The 18,692-nt window shown below is 45.8% G+C and overlaps 1 protein-coding gene across 2 annotated transcripts in view; it reads left to right on the top strand.

Moving 5' to 3' along the window:
• RGS6 (regulator of G protein signaling 6) overlaps positions 1-18,692 on the top strand; it is a 457,947-nt gene that overhangs the window by 371,491 nt on the left and 67,764 nt on the right. For both annotated transcript variants that reach the window (XM_011370921.2, XM_011370922.2), the window contains exons 4-6: positions 13,055-13,105; positions 16,009-16,115; positions 17,530-17,581. In XM_011370921.2, the coding sequence (XP_011369223.1) occupies positions 13,055-13,105; positions 16,009-16,115; positions 17,530-17,581 (210 nt within the window). The remainder of the gene's footprint in view (positions 1-13,054; positions 13,106-16,008; positions 16,116-17,529; positions 17,582-18,692) is intronic.

Below are 18,692 nucleotides of genomic sequence, written 5' to 3'. Positions count from 1 at the left end.
TAGAGTTTCTCCACTTGGGAATATTCTCAGCATGTTCTCTGAACAAAAGCCAGCTTCCCTCTGTCTGGAGTTGATGGGTACGAAGTGAGGATTGCACGTGAGAAAGATGCCTGGCTCCTCAGGACGGTCCCCCCTCAGTGTCATGACGTGGTGGGGTCTGGAGCTCGAAGTCACATCCCAGGCTGAGTGACTGTGTCCGCTCAGAAACAGCGTTCTCGCAGCAATGCGTGGCCACAAGCCAGCTCCAGGGTCGCACAGCATGCTTTCGGGGAGTCTCCTGTAATTTAGTGATAGGAAAGCCAGAAAGCACGTTTAAGCTTGTTATAAACCAGAAGAGGACACAGAAATTCTTAGCTATCTCTTTGGTCACTGGGCAGAGCCGTCAGGTGCTGGAAATGGTGGAGAGGGTAGATTTTTTTTTTTTTCCCTTGAACCGAGACGTGAGCAGGAAGAGGGAGGTGGTACAATGGCAGGTTCTGGGAGGGCCCGGCAGAATCCACTGTTTGAGCTCATTCCTCATGCTATGTCCTGGGAGGGTGGGGGCGGGGGAGGGACCATGATCATAATAAGATAAGTCACAGAAGAGTCAAGGCCAGGCACTCAGGGTGATGGAAGGCGTTCCAGATTGAGGACGGACAGGCTTGGGACAGGCGAGGGAGCAGCCTGCGGTGCCGTTTTTCAGGCCGAGGGCTTGGTTCCAACGCCCCTCTCTTCTCTTTCTACATTGTCTCCTTGGGTGAACTCAACCAGCCTCAACGCTTCAGGTACATTCCTACATTCCAATGGCTCTCATCTAATATCTCCAGCCTGCTCTCTCTCTCAAATTCCAGATTCATGTATCCAACGACCGAATCGGTATCGCCACTTAGATGGCTGCTCCACACATCCATGTCAGACAAAACACAGCCAAGAGGTGAACGCAGCTTTCCTCCCCACCCTGCTTCCCCATCTCAGTTAGTCTAAGCCCCACCACGCAGCCAATTAGTCAAGCTAGTCCATCCGGACTCCTCTTGTTCTCACGTTCCATGTCCCGTGCATGAGAGAGGACCAGGAGCCCTGCCTCCAGGCTAGACCTGAACCCACTTGCTTTCCTCGCTCACTTTACTCAGCCCAGCCAGCATTCAATTACTCCAGCCCACTAAAAACGGCTCCTAGCCGGTCTCCCTGCTGCTGCTCCTGTCCCTGCCCAACTCCTTCTCCACCCCGCAGCCCTCGCGATCTTTTAGAAACATACTCCAGACCCCTGCCCTCCTCAAAGCCCTCCAAAAGCTTCCCTGTGGGTGCAGCCTCTCCCTCTCTGGGCTCACCTCCAGTCTGGCCTGGATCTCCATTCTCCTGTCACACGTACCTTCTTCCTGCTTGTCCTCACCTTAGGGCTTTAGCATCACTGTCCCTCTGTTGGGGATGTTCTTTCTCCAAATACTAACCCAACTGCATCCTTCCTGCTGTTCGAGCCTCCATAAAAATCTCATCCTGCTAACCTCCCAATCCCAAGTCACCCTCTTTCTGGTCGCCCCATTTTACCTTCATTCCCATACTGTCTTTTCTTGTTTTGGTGTGGCTTACTCGATAACTGACTTCACAAGGGTGAGGAGTGCAGTTTGTCTCTGGGGAGGTGATGGGGAGGATGCCAGCCTCTGCAGGATTCAGGGACATAGTTTCCCTTCTTCGGTGTCCCTCCCTGTCCCCTTCTGTGGCTATGCTACTGATCTGAGAACCTGGCCTGCAAAAAGCAGGAAAGGAAGCTGTGAAGGTCTGAATTGCAGATTCTAACAGTTCCCCTTGATCGCAGGTGACCGGCTCCACTTTTCTCAAGTCCTCCAATGCCAGGCTCTGATCCCTTACCTAAATGCCTGAAGAAGAAAAGGATTTAGGGATTTCAGGAGGAAAGAGTAGGGCAGGGAAGGTGGGCAGTGTGAACAGCGCTCCGGTTTCTCGCCAATGACCAGGGCAGTGAGTAGCATCCTGCTGACCTCCTGGTGATCCAGGGCCCTTATCAACCCTCAGCAGGCCTCTGACCATCTCCTGTCACTCCTGCTGCTGCTGCTGCTGCTGCTGCTGCTGCCCAGAGCTCATGGCTGTTGTTGTCTGGGGTGGAGTCAGTGGGGGGGAGGGGGTCCTGAGGAGGAAAGATGGCAGTGGAGCCCAGAGAAGCCCAAAGCTGCTGGCTGTCCCCTGAAAGATGGAGAAGTGGGGAGACAGTGGTGTTCTGCTGTCCTGCACACGAGCCCTTCTGGGTTGGGGGCCTCACGGATGGCAGCTGGGCAGGGATCCAGGACAGTGACCGGCAGTGGAGGTGCAGAGGCTGCAGACTGACCCAGCAGCGCACCACAAACCTGAGGCAGACTGCAGGGAGGGCTCATGGCGCTGCCGTCAGGGACCCCGAGGCCTTGGTTGAGAGCAAGGATGGAGGGAAAGGCCAGCGTCCTGATGCCAGGAAGGCATGAGATCATTGCTCAGCAGCTCTGCAGTCATTTCCCTTCAGCCGTTAAGCCTGGTTCTTTCTCTAATTCATGGTTGGACCTCGGCCCCTGGTGTCTGGCACACTGCTTTGTATGTAGGTGGTGCCAGAGCATGCTGGTGGTTTTATCCCCCTAGGACCCTCTTCCTTGTCACAGAAACTTGCTGTTCAATCCACCTTAACCTGAATTTAAATGTCAGCTGTCACCTGGTGCCATTGGTGGGGTTGCTTTGGGCTGCTCTGTTACAGTCTTTGACTCTTCATTTTAAAACTTCACTCCTCAGTCTATCTTTTTTCACTGTTTCCCATCGATCCTGAGCACCTCCCTCTCTGTGCAGCTTTTCCTGACACTGGGTCAGCTTGAATTAAACACTCCCGGTCTGTGGCCTCGTAGCACCCACAGACACTCCAGTCAGAGCCCTTGCAGCACGCTAGCTCACCTATTTGGACAGAGCTGTCTCGTCTTATTCATCATTGCGGGTAAATGAATGAAAACATTCCAGTCGGAATAATAACAATGATAATAATGATAAAGTCAACATTTACTGATTATTCACTGTGTGCTAAAGGACACAAGGCTGAACCTTTTACAAGCATTATCCTCATGTTGATGCCCTCATACTGTTTTTGTCATCTCTTATACAAACTGAAGCTTAGAAAGGACAAGGCACATCATCAAGGTCACAGAGCTGGTGGGAGGGGGACCCAGATTCACACCCTGGCCTCCAGATGGAGGACTCGGCCATAGCTGGGATAGAGAAGGAGAGCGCTCAGGGTTCCTAGGGGTTCTTCTGATGTTTTGCCTCAAGAACTGGAAGCTGATCTGGGAGTAGATGCTCTGCTGATAGAGGAGATCCCAAGCCAGTTACCGAAAGGATGGGCTGATCTATCTGAATAAAATGGAGAAGTGTGAAAGAACCAAACTAGAACAAGCTCTGAACTGTCCAGGAGGCCCGCGGCATAGGCCTAAGGACAAGAGGAGAGAAAGGCCTGATTCCAGGTTGGGGATCTCTGCCCAGGAGATCAGCTCCAAGCCACATTCCACTTTGGGCAGATGGAGGGTGTAAGTGGAAAGGGAAGGAGAGGAACCAACATTCAACGGGGCGCCTGGCCAGTGCCAGGGTCTGCCTCTGTTTCCTTATTTTAATGCAACGAAATCTGTGGTAGATTCTGTGATTGGCCCCATTTTTCCAGTGGGTAAACTGGGGCTCGGAGTGGTTGAGTAACTCGCCCATGGTGATATGCTAGTAAGTGGAACAGCCAGGGTTTGGACTCAGGTCTGCCTGATTACAAAAACCAAATTCATTCCACCAAGCCGAGCTCTGGGGAACTGGAGCTGGAATGAGTGTAACGCCAAAAAATTTTTTGCTCAAGAACCTGTGTGTCTCAGACTCTGCTTGAAATCTGGCTTGCACACACTCCCTGCTGTGCTCACATCACCCGTCCCAAGGTGGTAGCAGATGTCCAGCGCGTTTTGCAGACTTAAGCCTTAAAGCATGCTGTGGATGTGTGTCAGCGTTATTGCCTTCGTGCTGTGGTTCGATGCATCAGATGCCGAGTTAAGTGACTGCAGCCGGCGGACCTGAGTGTTGTAAATGCTACCTCTTGACTCTCCTCTCCTGCTCCCCTTAAGCAACCCTTAGCCCCACAGATTAATTTCAATATAAAACGTTCATGAACCACGTTTTACCTTCAAATGAAATGACCATTAGACGATGCTGGGAGGCAATAAAGCCCCTGAAAACTTTCAGCCACTGGGTCACCTCCATCCAGCCCTCCCGGAAATGCTCAGCAGCCCTCAAAATATTTATAATGCTTTCTGCTGCTGCTGCACACCTGCCATTAGATCACTTGTCCCCAAAACTGCACGTCCGCTTATTTGTTTTTCATTTCTGCCTTCGGATTGAGTGGAAGGCAGTCATCAGTGGCAGCCACCCTCAGGGAACGGAGGCTATACCCACGGTGGCCATGGTCTTCCGCTTCTCTGCAATCAACGCAGCCACATTCAGCCTCTCCTTTAATAAGCTGATCGTCGGGCTAAGTCCCAAACGCTCTCTGCCTGGCCCTGGACGCTTTTGATTGACAAAACTAATCTCTCCTCTACCCCCATGTCTGCTGCTGCCCACATCCTCTTGCATGCAAATCATGTACTCGGCTGCTGACAATTAGATAGAAGACTTGGGATTCGGACGCAGGAGGGTTATGAGGTTATGAATCAATGGTGGGGACTTGGGTGAGGTAACAATTCAGGGAAGCCCATCCCGGATGCCTCGCCACAGCCCTCAGAGCTTCTTGGTTGATTTATGACTTAGTAATAACCTCCCCTGGTCTCCTGCCCCTCATAATACACATGGAAGCTTTACATTTCAGAAAATGGAGAAGCGCAGTCTGAGCGGGAGGGGGGTGGAGCTGTGGGTGGGGGAGAAGGCCCCCCAGGAGTTTTCTGTCAGCTGGTTGTCTTCCCTGCTCTGTGGGCTGAGGGGTGCAGCGGGGCGCAGTTGCCACATGCCCATGGAGATTGGCAAGCAGATCTGCCTGGCCTGCAAGGAGTCCCTAGGGAGGTGGCCCTGACCGGGCCCGGTTTAGGGCTGGATAAGGTGGTGATGCTTGAGTATCTCTGGATTCAATATCCCATGTGTCTAGATATAATTCCCCCCAACCTGTTCAAAACCAAATCAGACAGAGGCAGAAGGCTTCCTGTTGAAAAAGCGAGAATCACACACTGGACCAAAGCCAATCTCAGGGCAGCTTGATGGCTGCAGTCTGGGAGCCAGTGAGAGAGCAGCTGGGGCAGGCAGAGAGGTGGGAAGGGGTCAGGGTCTTTCAGCCCCTGGAGAAGAGACCTGAAGAATTTACCTTTCCTTCTACTCGCTGTTCTCTCCAGGTAACAGCCAGAGCAGAATGAGGAAAAACAGACAGTCTGAATTGCTGCCCGATATTTTTTAACGCATTTATTTGTTGAGATTTCTTTCTACAAGAAAAAAAAAGTGTGATTTTTGTAAAAAAGACAATGTCGACAAATGAAAAACCCCAAACCTTTCATCTAAAGCAGTGGTTGCAAATGCCCATCCAAGGTCGATGCCAGTCTGTGATGAAGTTTTCATGGATCGCAAAAAAATTGAGAGAAAAATTTTAAGTGTAGTGAATATGTACATTTGGATGGATGCATATCATATGATGTTTATTTGAATATAACTATTGATCAATAATTTATTAAACCCCATTTATTAAACCCCAACTCCATGCCAGGTCTTTGATAGGTACCAGAGATAGAATAGTATAATAGACTCCTGCTCTCTCGGAGTTATAGTTTAGCAAGTGTTATGGGTTAAATTGTGTCTTCCCCAAAATTCATACGTTTAAGTCCTAACCTCCAGTGCCTCAGAATGTAACCTTATGTGGACATAGCTTCATTGCACATGTAATTAGTTAAGATGAGCTAGTTAGGGTAGTCCCTAATCCAGTGTGACTGATGTCCTTATAAAAAAAAAAGGTGAAATTGGACACAGAGGCATGCACACAGGAACACCACGTGAAGATGAAGGCAGAAATTGGGGTGGTGCTCCTACAAGCCAAGGAATACTAAAGACTGCCAGCAGCTAGGGGAGGTACGTGGGACAGGTCCTCCCCTACAGCCCTCCGATGAGCCAACCCTGCTAACACCTGGGCTTCTGGCATTCCAGAACTGTGAGATAATAAATGTCTGTTGTTTCAGCCACTCAGTTCGTGGTTCTTTGTTTAAGCAGCCCCAGAAAACTAACGCAGAGGGCGAGGTAAACACCGATCAAATAATCACATCGTGGATGTTTAAATCCAAACTGACATAAGTGCATCAAAGAGAAAGAACCGCATTCTCTAGAAGTGAAAGCCAGGGGATGTGGACCTGCTGCAGAGAGCAGTGAAGGCCTTCCTGAGACTCTAGCGCCAAAGGATGGCAGGAGTCAGCAAGAGGAAGAGGTGGACTGGAGAAATGGGAGTGCATTACTGGCCCAGGGAACAGTATATGCAAAGGCCCTGTAGTGGGATGGAGCGAGGTGCATTCAGGGAGCAGAAAGTTGGTCCATGTGACAGAAGAGGAGAGAAGGGAGGGACAGGAGGATGTCAGGGTGGCCAGAGAACCAGAACGATGCTCAGTTTCTTATTTTTGAATCAATGACAGTGGAGTAAGGGCACCCGCTTTGTTTTTCCCCTTCACTTCCCAGAAAACGTACTCTAGAGGAGTGGGGCCAGAACAGCTGCCGGGAGGGGTCCCACCCCCCAGGAAGGCCCCATCGGCCTCCCTGAGTTTGCCTGCTGCCACTCCCTCCTTTGTTTCTCCTTCTGACCAACAAGCTGCTCATCATCAGATCCAAAGCGTCAGAAGACATTTAAGATTCTCTAAGGCCTAAAATGAGAAAGCAGGCAAATAACACAAGAATTCCGAGTTGCTGCTCTTTCTCCCAGCCATGCAGATGACTTTATTAGACCCTGGCTCCAACACAAGGTTCCTAAAACATGGACTGTATCAGTAGCTAATGTGTGTTAATAATGCTTGTTCAGTATGAAGCACTGTGCTAGCATTGCACACACAGCCTTCCCTCTAGCCCTCAGAGCCTGTGCAGCAAGTCCTATTATTATTATCCTCATTTTCATATGAGCGAATGAAGGCATAGAACAGATAGGTGACCTAAACAGGCCATTTCAGCAAAACCATGGGCCAGGCTTTGTGGCAAGGGCTTCTAACAAATGATCTTATTTCATCCTGTAAGAAGGTGATATTTTCCCTAGCAGACCCAGGAAGAAATGGAGATTGGGTGGATGGCAGTGAAGGGACCTGCCCAGATCACACAGTTCATAAATAACAGCATGGATTGGACTCAAGTCTATCTGACTCTGTAAACACTGTGCTTTATTGCTTTATATGCTTGTTAAGTATGTATCTGTTAAACATGGCATGCTTTTCCTTGGAAAAACTCAAGCCCATTGACCAAACAATACTCCTCAAAAATGCCACCAGGCTTTTCATCACACTAGTCCTTCCGCCTACATCTCCTTCTGTCTCACTGACAGCTGTTCGTCGTGCCCACCATCCAAAGCCCGGTTTCGCGGTTCCTCTTGCTTTATCTGCTGTCTACTTGTTGCATTTTCTCTTGTTGTTGTTGTTGTTGTTGTTTTTAACTAAGGCATAAAAGAAAGGTTTAAAACTATAAAAACAATTCTACTTAGAGTGTCCTTCAATTTATCTGCAAAAAGCAAATAATCATCTATTTACATCATATGATTATTATAGTAGGATCATTCCAAAGCCTGGAATATATAAAGTGCTCAATAAATTATTAGCTAAATAGCACATAGTATTAAGTAGTATTATCACTAAATGAATGTCTCTGCTTCAGGAAAAAAAACTGAGTATAGAACTTTTCCAATTATTCAGAAAATTATTCAGAAATAAGGGAGGAAGAATGACATGGTGGAAATAATATTTCGCAGGAGATTGCCTGGATTTCAGCCTTGGCTCTAATCGGTACTAGTATGTGGCCTTGGGCCTCTCTGGACCTCATCTTTAAAATGGGTGTAATAGTTATTATATTTTACACAATTTTTGTTAAGATGATATGTGATAACTGGGTCAAGGGTACAGCTCTGGCCTTGTACACAATGAGCATTCAGGCATGTTGCTCCCCCTTCACGTGTGTTGGCCTGTACATGGTACCAACATGCGTGATAAGTGGCCCAAAGCTGCCCTCTCCCCTCACAGGTGCAGCTGAGACCTTGGCCGGCACATGAGAATCCAGTGGTAGGCTGAGTCATAACCTTGACTGAGGAGTACTGTGAGCACACTCACGGCAGTAACCATCTTATCTTTGTTGGACTCCAGTAACAGTTTACTCAAATGCAAGTGTCTTTCCCCAATGGTGAGGATTGATAAGTAAGTTATCAATTGCTTCAGTTATCTGTACCATGATGTATAAGCTATGAAGTTTCAGGTAACTTGAAATTTGCAGGTGACTAGAACCAGTCTTTTAACAAGTTGACATAATCATAATCTAATTTGGGCACAGATTGAGACTCTACCTTGGGAAGAATGGGTGAAGTGTTTCATAGCAGGATCTGCTTGAATTCTGACTTATTTGAGAGGAACTTCCAGGTATCCCTAAATCTTCAGGGGAGCTTAAAACATCTGAAAACAAAGCCCAGAATAGAACCCTTTCATAATAAGGGTCTCCTCCAAAAAAGAAAGAGAGTGCCCTAAAATATTGGAAGATCTCACCAGCCTAGTTAAATCCAGTTTATATTGATCTAGGGTTAAGATAACTTGGGAAGTCGCCTGGAAGAGATTGCTGGGTCTCACTCTACCCAATAAATAAGTAAGCAACACAGAGAGGGGTGCAGGTTGCCACCCTGAGTCCAGGACTGTGGTAAACAGCCTAATAGAATGTACGAGAGGCCACTCCGAGGCTCCAGGGCTGGCCAGATGGCCAGAGAGAGTGACCAATTAGAGACCCATGGCTGAGCCTCCCACTCTTTATTTCTTAGGAAAAAGACAGCTTTTTGAGTCCTGCCTTCATTCTTTTCTGCCTTTTCCCTGGGGAACAGGAAATGCCCAGGCTCCAGGAGGCAGCAGGGGGCCATTCAAAGTCCCCCTACCCTCTCTACTCGTGTCTGCAACCCCGTTCTCCATGCCCTCTCCTCTTTAGCCTAAGAAGCCAAACTTTCCCTCTCTGCTCTTTGAAATAAAAAGTATTATCTCCATGCAAAAGTAATATATTAACATTCTATGAACTCCAAATCATGAAGAAATATAAAGTATAGAAATTTCCCAAAATGCGACCCCTCCCCTCTTTCCAGAATAACCTAAAGATAACAGTTTAAAAATACTTCCAGAACTTTTCTTCTCCATCCCTCTATATATCCGTACATACATATTTAGAATAGAAATACAAATACATTTTTTCTATTGTAAAAATGTCATTCTAAAATATGCACTGTTCTCAATAGGCTTTTTCAACTAATATAGTAGATGTTCAATAAACATTTATTGTATGGTGAGCCATAATTTATTTATTCAGCCCCCTACTAGAGAACTTCTGAGATGTGTCCAAATACCCTTCTAATAAACATAATTATATATAAAAGACATAACTGAAATGCACGTAGACACATAAAGCATACCTGAATATAATAAATGTATACTTAAGTATACTGACAAACCACTCACGTTGTAGAGCAGCGTTTCACGTGCGTCTAGTGTATTTCAGAGATATCCCTGGAATATATGTTGATAAATTAGCCTCAAAAAGAAAACTTTAGGCCAAGTGTTTTAGGTTCTTTGGGAGTAAAGGGTGATTATCCTGCATTTGTTCCTAATGTTTCCATATTGACTTTAAGTCCTTGGCAAGGCAGCTTGACTAAGAAGAGCCAGAATCTAATAATGATTACAAAGGGCGACAATTAATTTTGAATAGAACAGAAAAATCATCTGCTTCAAATTCTTTTTAGACTAGGAAAGGAAAGAGTGATTGGGGGAATGAGGAAATGAGAAAGAAAGGAAAGAGAAAAGAGAAAAAGAATAGCCCTTTCTCCTGAGGGTTATTTGCAATATTCTCGTCTGATTCTACAATGTAATAATTGTGGGTCTTTTAAAGGACATAATATTATGACAGATTTCCATTCCTTACTTGTTCCTGGGGCTGAACATGCAACGATTTGCTTTCTGCCACCAGGCTGGGGGCTGGCTCATTCTGGACTAGTCTTCAGAAGCCCAGAATACCCCGCACCCACAGCTCGAGCGTGTCTGCAGCCCTAGGCCTCGTTGTGTTTGCAGCGTGTGAGGGATGGCCGGATGCAGGCATGGCTGTGGATTTGGGGTATTGGCTCAGGACAACAAGGGCCAGCAGCCTGGCCTTCACCAGGGCCTAAGGATAATCACAGCGATCTCCAGATGAAGACACTGACTTCATGGTGGCAGCACCAGGGACAGGAAACCCAGGCCTTTGGTGCCCACAGTGCTAGGGGAAAAGGAAACGAGCCTTTGTGATTTTCCCTTCTTCACCCAAAAAAAAAAAAAAAAAAAAAAAAGTGCTTAAATGGGATCCTTCAGCTCTGTGAATGCAAACGGAGGCCTGGTGGACTGGGGAGACAATTAGGCCAGACACTGAGCGCATGAAGCCGAAAGGGGGTAGAAACCCAGACAATGGCGCTGAAGGCTGGGGTGGTGTGCAGGGGAAACGGATATGACAGCAAGGAAGGAGTTTCAATGTGAATGAATACTAATTAGTGACATGGATATTAATGATGACAGTAATTAACAGGGGAAAGGAAGGGCTGTCATTGTCCCAGGGTGAGTAATCAATCTTGGCAGGTGATAAATAATGGTTCAGCCAGCTCAGCAGAAAGATAATCCGCCTGCCCGGGGGAGAGCCGTTGCTGATGCTGGAAACCTCTCCGTTTCTAGGCAACCCACAAAAAAGAACTATTTTTCTTTTGAGGAAAAAACAGGTTAGAGTCTCTTCCCCACCCCCAACTTGGGATTACAGTTCTATTTGATTTCTGCTTTGTTCTTCATTTCCTAGGACAAATGTTGAACTTGTATAATTTGGAGGAAATGGACCCACACCCACAAGTACACACAGACATACTCTCCCTTTCTCTCAAAGAGTGTGAATGAATAGGAATGTTTGAATCCAAAGTTTAGCTCATAGATGCCAGCCCAGAGCAAGAGTAGGGGAAAAGCTTAGAAGTCTTGCTTTTGAGGTCGAAATGGGGGTGAGGGCTGGGGGACTTGCAGGGCCATATCGGTGGAGGCTTGTGCTGGGGGAAGCTCACAGAAAGTAGGACCAGGCCCTGGCAGTTTACTGTGCAGGGCCCATTGACCTTCCAGAGAGCCAGAGAAAAACAAAATATGTAGGCACTTAGGCCTGTACTGGTCTCACTTCAGGCAACCAGTAAAATTTCTGAGAAACTTTACTTCTAGGCCAAGGACAATAGTTAAACTCTTCTGCCAGCTCTCCAGTCTTTCAGCTGGGAATCTACCCTGGAGAGCTGTTAGCAGTCCGTTTGCCTCCTGTCAAGCCCCAGACCCATGACAGGACTCAGATATCTGGAAATGTTGCCCTTCACGCGATTTCCATCACGCATCACCATCCTGAAGCCACAAAGCCGCCTTCAAAGGTCCGCACTGGTTCAAAGTGAGATTATTGGGGGGGTGGAAAAGGTGGACTGATTAGAAGCTCAGAATGTTCTAGAAAATTGGAATCCTATACTCCTATGTGAACTGCGGTGCCCTAAGAACTGTGGTACCCTAGGTGTCACACTTTTTGAAAGGAGGCAAACAAAAGAGAATGTATTCAGAGAATTGTGACCAAAATGATGAGGGGCTCCAGGGCATGTCATGCAAGGAAACAGCTGAGGAATCCAGGCACGTTTCACCCAGAGCAGGGAAAACTCAAGGAGATGTTGATAGTGCGTTGGTGAGACTCACAGACTGAGGAGGCTGGGTTTGTTTTTCTGTCACCAGAGGGCAAAACTAAGGTCAAAGAGAGAAATTCAGAGAGGGTTGAGTTTCTGCTCAAGGAAATCTCAGTTTAGCTGGAACAGGCTGCCCAGGGGGCAGTTTGTGAGATCCCAGATACTAGAGTTTTTCTAAATGGAGATTAGGGTGCCTCTTATCCAGAGTGTTGTGGCTGGGGCTCATGTACTGTCTAGGGTTAGAGTAAATAAGCTTTAAAAGTCCCCTGTGACTCTTAAGATTTTAAATTAGTTAAGAGAGTACTAGTTGCCAAAACAGGTAAGCCCCAAGTTTCTGGAGCGTAACACAACACACAGTCAATCAGGTCAGAGCCCAAAATGGGCATCAATTTCTGTGGTTGTTCAGAAGCCCAGGCTCCCTCGGCATTGTGACTCTGCCCTCCTCTGGGCCCCCGAAGTCCTCTCCCTTCAGCCAGCAGACAGGGAGTGAAAGAATGTGGAGCTGTGGAGGGTCACATGGGAATTTTTACGGTCCAGGTGTGGAAGGGGCGTACATCATTTCCATTCACATCCCACTATCAGAGCCCAGTCCACCCCAAACTGCAGGGGAGTCCAGAAATGGAATCTGGCTGTGTCCCAGAGGATAGGTGAAAACAGACGTTTCTCCCACAGACACAGGGGCACTTTCTTTCTGGGTCAGCCCATGCCAGAGGAAATTAGAGATTCTTTTCAGGAACCTTAAGGTCACCTGTGTCAGTTAGCCCTTGTCAATAAGGGTAGGGCACTGAAGAGCCTCTTCCCACAGGAAATAGCCTGGGGGCCAAGCGTGATAAGACTTCACCAGCCTATCTTGGAGAAATCATCAAAATCTGTATTCACAGGAAGTCCCCTACAGATGCTCCCTAGTAATGTAGACAGAACATTATTCTGAGTTGTCAGAAGAGGATGTTTTTTGGAAAAGAATGGGATCGTGACTATGGAAGTGAACTGATGGTTGGAAAGGGTTGGTCAGGATAGAAAAATCTATATTACCCAGCTCTCCTGGTGTGTGCTAATTAGAATTTGAAGTCTCTTAGGTAAGCAGGTTCTTCTGCCACAGGGTTTAACACCCATGAGGTCTTCAGCTGAATTGCTTTATCATTGCAGGTACTGACATTGTGCAGTGGCTTATGAAGAACCTTTCCATCGAGGACCCAGGTACTTAACCCTTGACCCTGACTTTATCTCCTGTGGTATAGGTAAACATCCCATCACCATTTCTAGACTAGATTCTCCTACCCTCCTGAGTACTGGGCTTGTAAATGTGAATTCCAAGATGTGGAATCACTCTACTTACAAATAAAATTAATTTATGTTCTCCACTAAATATCCACTTTTAAATTTAAATCACCCTTTGAGAAAATGAGCAACCATTTAGAATGCCAAAGAACCCAATACAATAACATGTGAAATGAGATGAATTCTCGTTAGCCACAGCAATTAAAGATAAGTTGTAGCACTGTCATGAAAGGCCTTCTAGAGCTGGCTCTTAAAATTAGATTGCCTGATCCACAGTTAAGATGTTTAATTATTTGCTAAGATGCCTTCTGTTTTCTGCTTCTGCAAGAAGTGAAGGAATGATTTTTTTTTTTCAACTTTAATTGTGCATTTCAATTAGGAAAACCTTATCGGAAAAACAACAAAATCCTGGCCAATAAAACAGTTTTCAGATCTGTCCTCCCACCAGAAAATAAGCAGTAAATTTTATTTTTACAGCATAATTAGAAAATGGGCAGTTCTAGAAACATGAAAATTCTAGATAAGTATATTTTGTTATCCATGTGCTGATAGTTAATACTTTAATGAATTTATTATGCACTCCTTATCTTAACTGAGTATTCTCAATGTCTACATGTCATATTTATAAATATCCACAAATGTATCCTGATGTTCTTAGGGATTCTACCTATTTGCCCCAAATTAAATGGCCTCCAATTGCTATCCTTCTTAAGAATTTGTTCAAGCCCCCTTTCTAGGTATCTGACCTTCAACTGTGATTCCTTGCTGGTGTCAGCATGGCAGCTCAGGCATTCCTGTATTTTAATCTGATGCTCTTAACATGCTATTGACTATGAAACAATACAATTTACCTAGAATTGGATTAAATATAGTTGCCAGAAATCTGAGTGCCAGAAAAGCAGGTCATTAATGGAATTGACACTAGCTTTTTTCACCACCTTGATTAATGGCCACTCTCATGACTAGTGAAAATTCTTAATTCTAATCAAGTTCTTAATCCACAAGGGAAAACTACACATGCTAATCTTTCAAGGAAAGAACCCAAACCAACTAGCCTATGTGCTTCCCTTCTGATTCCTCACTTATAAAAACTGGACTGAAAAAGTCTCTACTAGTTTAGTTACATGTATTTCAAGTCAACATTTCTTTTGATGATGATGAGGATGCTAAACAAAGGAGCACCTTTCTTCATGGTGGTCTTTTCTCTTCCAAGAGCCCTGTTTTCCTCGCCCTTCTAAAATAATCATTGTATGACTGACATATATTTTATTATTATTGTTAGCAGTAGCAGTAGCAGTAGTAGAAGTAGTAGTCATCTGAGAACACTGAACCAGCTAGTAGTGGGAGAAAAGGTTCAGGAATCCTCTGACTCTGGTATGAGAAGCTTCTGTGCAAGTCCAGAACAACAAGGGTCATGTCTATGAAGGTCTGTTATACCCCGATGCCCTTGGGAGGACACCCAGGTGTTGGGAACTGCCGGAGCTCCTGCGAGGTGGCTGAGCAGGAGGAGTTAAGAAAAATTCACCAGCTGGGAATAGAAGGGTGGAAACGAAGCAAACCAAGGCCCTGGGAAGCCAGGCATGTCTAACTTCCGCCCCTCCTTCCCTTCTTCCCATCTGCCACACTTCTAAGCAAAAGACCTTTTGCTCAAAGAATGAAGTGAGAGTCCCAGCTCCCAGATTGCTGACATGAAAGTTACCTTCCCTGGGAAAGTAGCAGCTGCAGGTGATGAAACTTCCCTTTTATGTTGGACCCATGATTCTTGAAACATGCAGACTTTAAAAGCAAACTGGTCATCACTAAGCAAGTAAAATAAAACTCCATTCATTTTGATTCCACCAGTCAAAGTGTACGTTCCTTCTGAAGAACAGGTGGTTCTAAATAAACAAAACACTTGGGTTATATACAACCTCTTCAAAAGTTTGCCCAGAAGGCTGAAACAAGTCACTTTAGAAACCTCAGAGTTTATGAACTTAATAATTCCTAGAGACTCCTCTCTCCATGTCAGTAATTTCCATGTCCAAAAATTAGTTTTTACCAGGAAGAGTGCTTTTATATTTGTGTAAGATTACCATTGTGGTAGAACCATTTAAATTTAATATTTTTCCTTAGCTCTGCTCAGAATAAATATAAATTCTTAACGATTTACGTGCATCTACTTATGGTCAATGCTAAAGTAACAAAACGACAGGTTGACTGTGGCAAAATATAAATATTTTTTATCGAATTGGCCTCCCTGTGGCACTGCCCACTACACTGCTCACCTCAAAAGTGAGATTTTAATTTATGTCCGTAAGAGAAGGGTAACACGCTCCTCATCGCTATTGGGACTGTGGTATCGGAGAATGCTCTGTAAGTCCAGAGTCTCTGTGGGTAGCGAGGATAGTAAGAAATGATGAAAATAAAAATATAAATCATGGCTGCCAGCACTTATCCTACAGCAGCCACTGCTAAGCACTTTATGTGAAATATCTCAATTAAACACAGGTTTATCTACACCAAAGCTCATGCTTGTAACAGCGAAGCTAGACTTTCTTCTGGAAAAATTAGGTCAGGGAGGGGAAGTTAAAACAATATCAGACTCTCAGAGCTGGGGTCCAAAGGTACCCCAGACACATGGCAGCCCTTCCCAACCACTGACGTCTCCCTTCAGCCAAAAACAGTAGTATCCTAAAGTTATCGATCAATCATGCAGTTATCTGGGAGTGATGACAGTTGACTTCCAGTTGCCTTTCTGCTGTCCCAAGCTACATTTCAGCGAAGTAATCCTGCATTCTGACAGCTTCCTAATTACTTCTCTCTCCCACACCTTGTCCCCACAGTTGAAGCAATACACTTGGGAAGCCTTATAGCTGCCCAGGGCTACATCTTTCCCATCTCGGACCATGTTCTCACCATGAAGGATGATGGCACCTTTTATCGTTTCCAGGTAGGCCTGCCAGCTCCTCTTCCAAAGAACCTTTTCTTATCACCACCATCTGACCTCAGATTAGAACCATATTTAAAAAACAAAACAAAACAAACGAAAAAAAAAACAGGCTATTTAAGGAAGCAACCCTTATCTCTCATCAGCACTGAGATAACCAAGAAAACTTTTGTCTGGGCCACTTGTTGCTCTACCCAAATAATACTAAAAAGCCTAGAACCTACTATTTGTTGGGTACTTTATACATGTTTCCTCATTCATTTTGAAGAAAAACTTTTGGGGGGCAAATATCACCATTTTACAGATGGGATAACTGAGGTGCCCCGAGAATTAATGGGGCACTTAGTAAATCGAAAAGACAGCCTTGATTTGAACATAGGTCAGCCTGATAGCAAAGTTCTGAATCTTTCTACTGTATCGAACTGCTTTGCTGCTGTGAAGTTCCCATTTACTACCTATTAATTCTTCCCATACATTTTCTATTCCTGTTCTCAGATTCTATCCTAGATCTGGCACAGAGAATAAGGGTTGTGTCAAGGTCAAAACCAAAGGGTTGGGAGCAGAGTGCTTCAGACAGAATCAAAGGGTATCTTAGTCTGCTGGGGATGCCATAACAAAATACTGCAGTGGGCGTGGCTTAAATAGTAGAAATTTCTTTTTCACAGTTCTGGAGGCTGGAAGTCCAAGATCAGGGTTCCCGTAGGGTTGAGTTTATGGCGAGCATGCTCACCCTGGTATTCAGATAGCTGCTTCTCATTGTGTTTTCACATGGGGGCGGGGGAGGTGAGAGAGCAGGAGAATGAGAGAGAGAGAAATTGAGAGAGAAACAGAGAGACAGAGAGGGGGAGAGAGAGACAGAGAGAGACAGAGAGAGAGCTGATGTTTCCTTATATACAGACACTAATCCTCTGGGATCAGGGCCCCACCCTAATGGCCTCATTTAAGCTTAATTACTTCCAAACTCCAAATACAGCCACACTAGGGGTTAGGGCTTCATCATATGAATTGGGGGCAGGGCAAGGGATGAGAGGGGACACAATTCAGTCCATAGCAAAAGGATAAAAAGAACTTGGGGCTTGTGTGACCAGGGAACTGTGCCAAGCTGACTTTTGTAGTTAGACTTCTATTGTTTCAGGATAAGAAATTTTTGCCCTATAAACTGTTTCTCATTTTTGCATTTATTTTGCTTACCTAGATTCATTTCTCAACACCTAGATTGAAATGTTGGCTGGCCTCAGCTGTTTTAAGAGAAGGAGAGAGCTGGGCTGTGGTGTCAGCATGAAGGAGATGAGGACAGAGCCTGTCCTAGGGTGGCATCCTCACTGGGTACAGGGAAGGGCTGACCCTGGCCCCCAGGTGGGGGGTGGGGCCAAGTGCTGGCATGCCTCTGGGTCCTGACACCTCTGCTCTTTTGCAGGCTCCATATTTCTGGCCTTCAAACTGCTGGGAGCCTGAAAACACCGACTATGGTGAGCAGTGAAGCCACAGCCCACACTTAGCATTGCCCCCAGGAGTGCAGAAGATAAATGTTTGGTGGCTGGTGGCTGGGGTGCACAGGGAGGAGGGTCTTTACGCTGCTTAGCCCTTTCTCACACTGTTGACATCTAATAAACATCCTGTTCCATGTAATGAAGAAAAGCAGAGCACACTGAAAGTGTAGCCATGGAAGGGAATGGGGGAAGGAAGAAAAGTCTGTCAAGGGCGGTAAACAGGCTCATTCTGCTGGGACTGTGGAGAACCAGGATCCCACAGCAACCTGGAAGGACAGTGACTGTTGACTATTCCTTCTGGGGCAGGGCTTCAGGGAAAGCCAGATCCACCTTCCCCTGACCCATTCTAGTCTTATAGATTTGTTAAGACTTATTAATAAACTCATTAGCATTTTTGATAGTTGGAAGTTAGAGGAAAATGGAGATAGACTGGGGAGAGGTATACAGAAGTTATCCTGGACTTGGAAAATAAAGTAGACAAAGCTGAGAGCTGGGTAAGCAGGAAGTCCCCTCCATAAAAGCAGGGATCTATTAGACTCTTACCGTATACTCTCTGTAGAGAATAATATTTCTACATGTGTCAATCCTCTAAAACGTTATATTGTCCCTCGACTTTAGTTAAAAACCTGAAACCAGGAGAAGCCACATCCTCACACTTATCACACTGTATTCTACTTGTCTGGAAGTTCCGTGAGGGTAAGGTTGGTCCTTGCTCGCTCTCATGTCCCCCAGGGCATAGTGCATGCCTGAGGCATAGTTGGTGTTGAGTAAATATTTGCTGATGGTTCTGCTTCTTCACTAAAGGTGATTGATTAGCAGACACTCAGTAGAGGCAGCAGAATTTGAATTCAGATCTTAGTGGCTCCAAGGCCCATGCTCCTTTCGTAGTCTCGTGCATGGCATTGTCACAGAAGCACCTGCCCCTTTACACAGCATCCTCATGACTACTTAGCTGATGGGGCAGTCCACAACAGCTCTCCTTAGTACTGAGACACTTGATGAAACCTGCAGCTTCTCTCAAAGCTCTTTGCAGAATTATTTGTACAGGAAAGCAGAGGTAGCTGCAGCTGGGTGATGTTCCTGGGAGCCT

This window comes from Pteropus vampyrus, unplaced genomic scaffold (assembly GCF_000151845.1).
Source record: "Pteropus vampyrus isolate Shadow unplaced genomic scaffold, Pvam_2.0 Scaffold177, whole genome shotgun sequence".
NCBI classification, from domain to species: Eukaryota; Metazoa; Chordata; class Mammalia; order Chiroptera; family Pteropodidae; genus Pteropus; species Pteropus vampyrus.
Note: the sequence above shows the minus strand (reverse complement) of the source record. Positions and strands in the feature narration are given on the sequence as shown.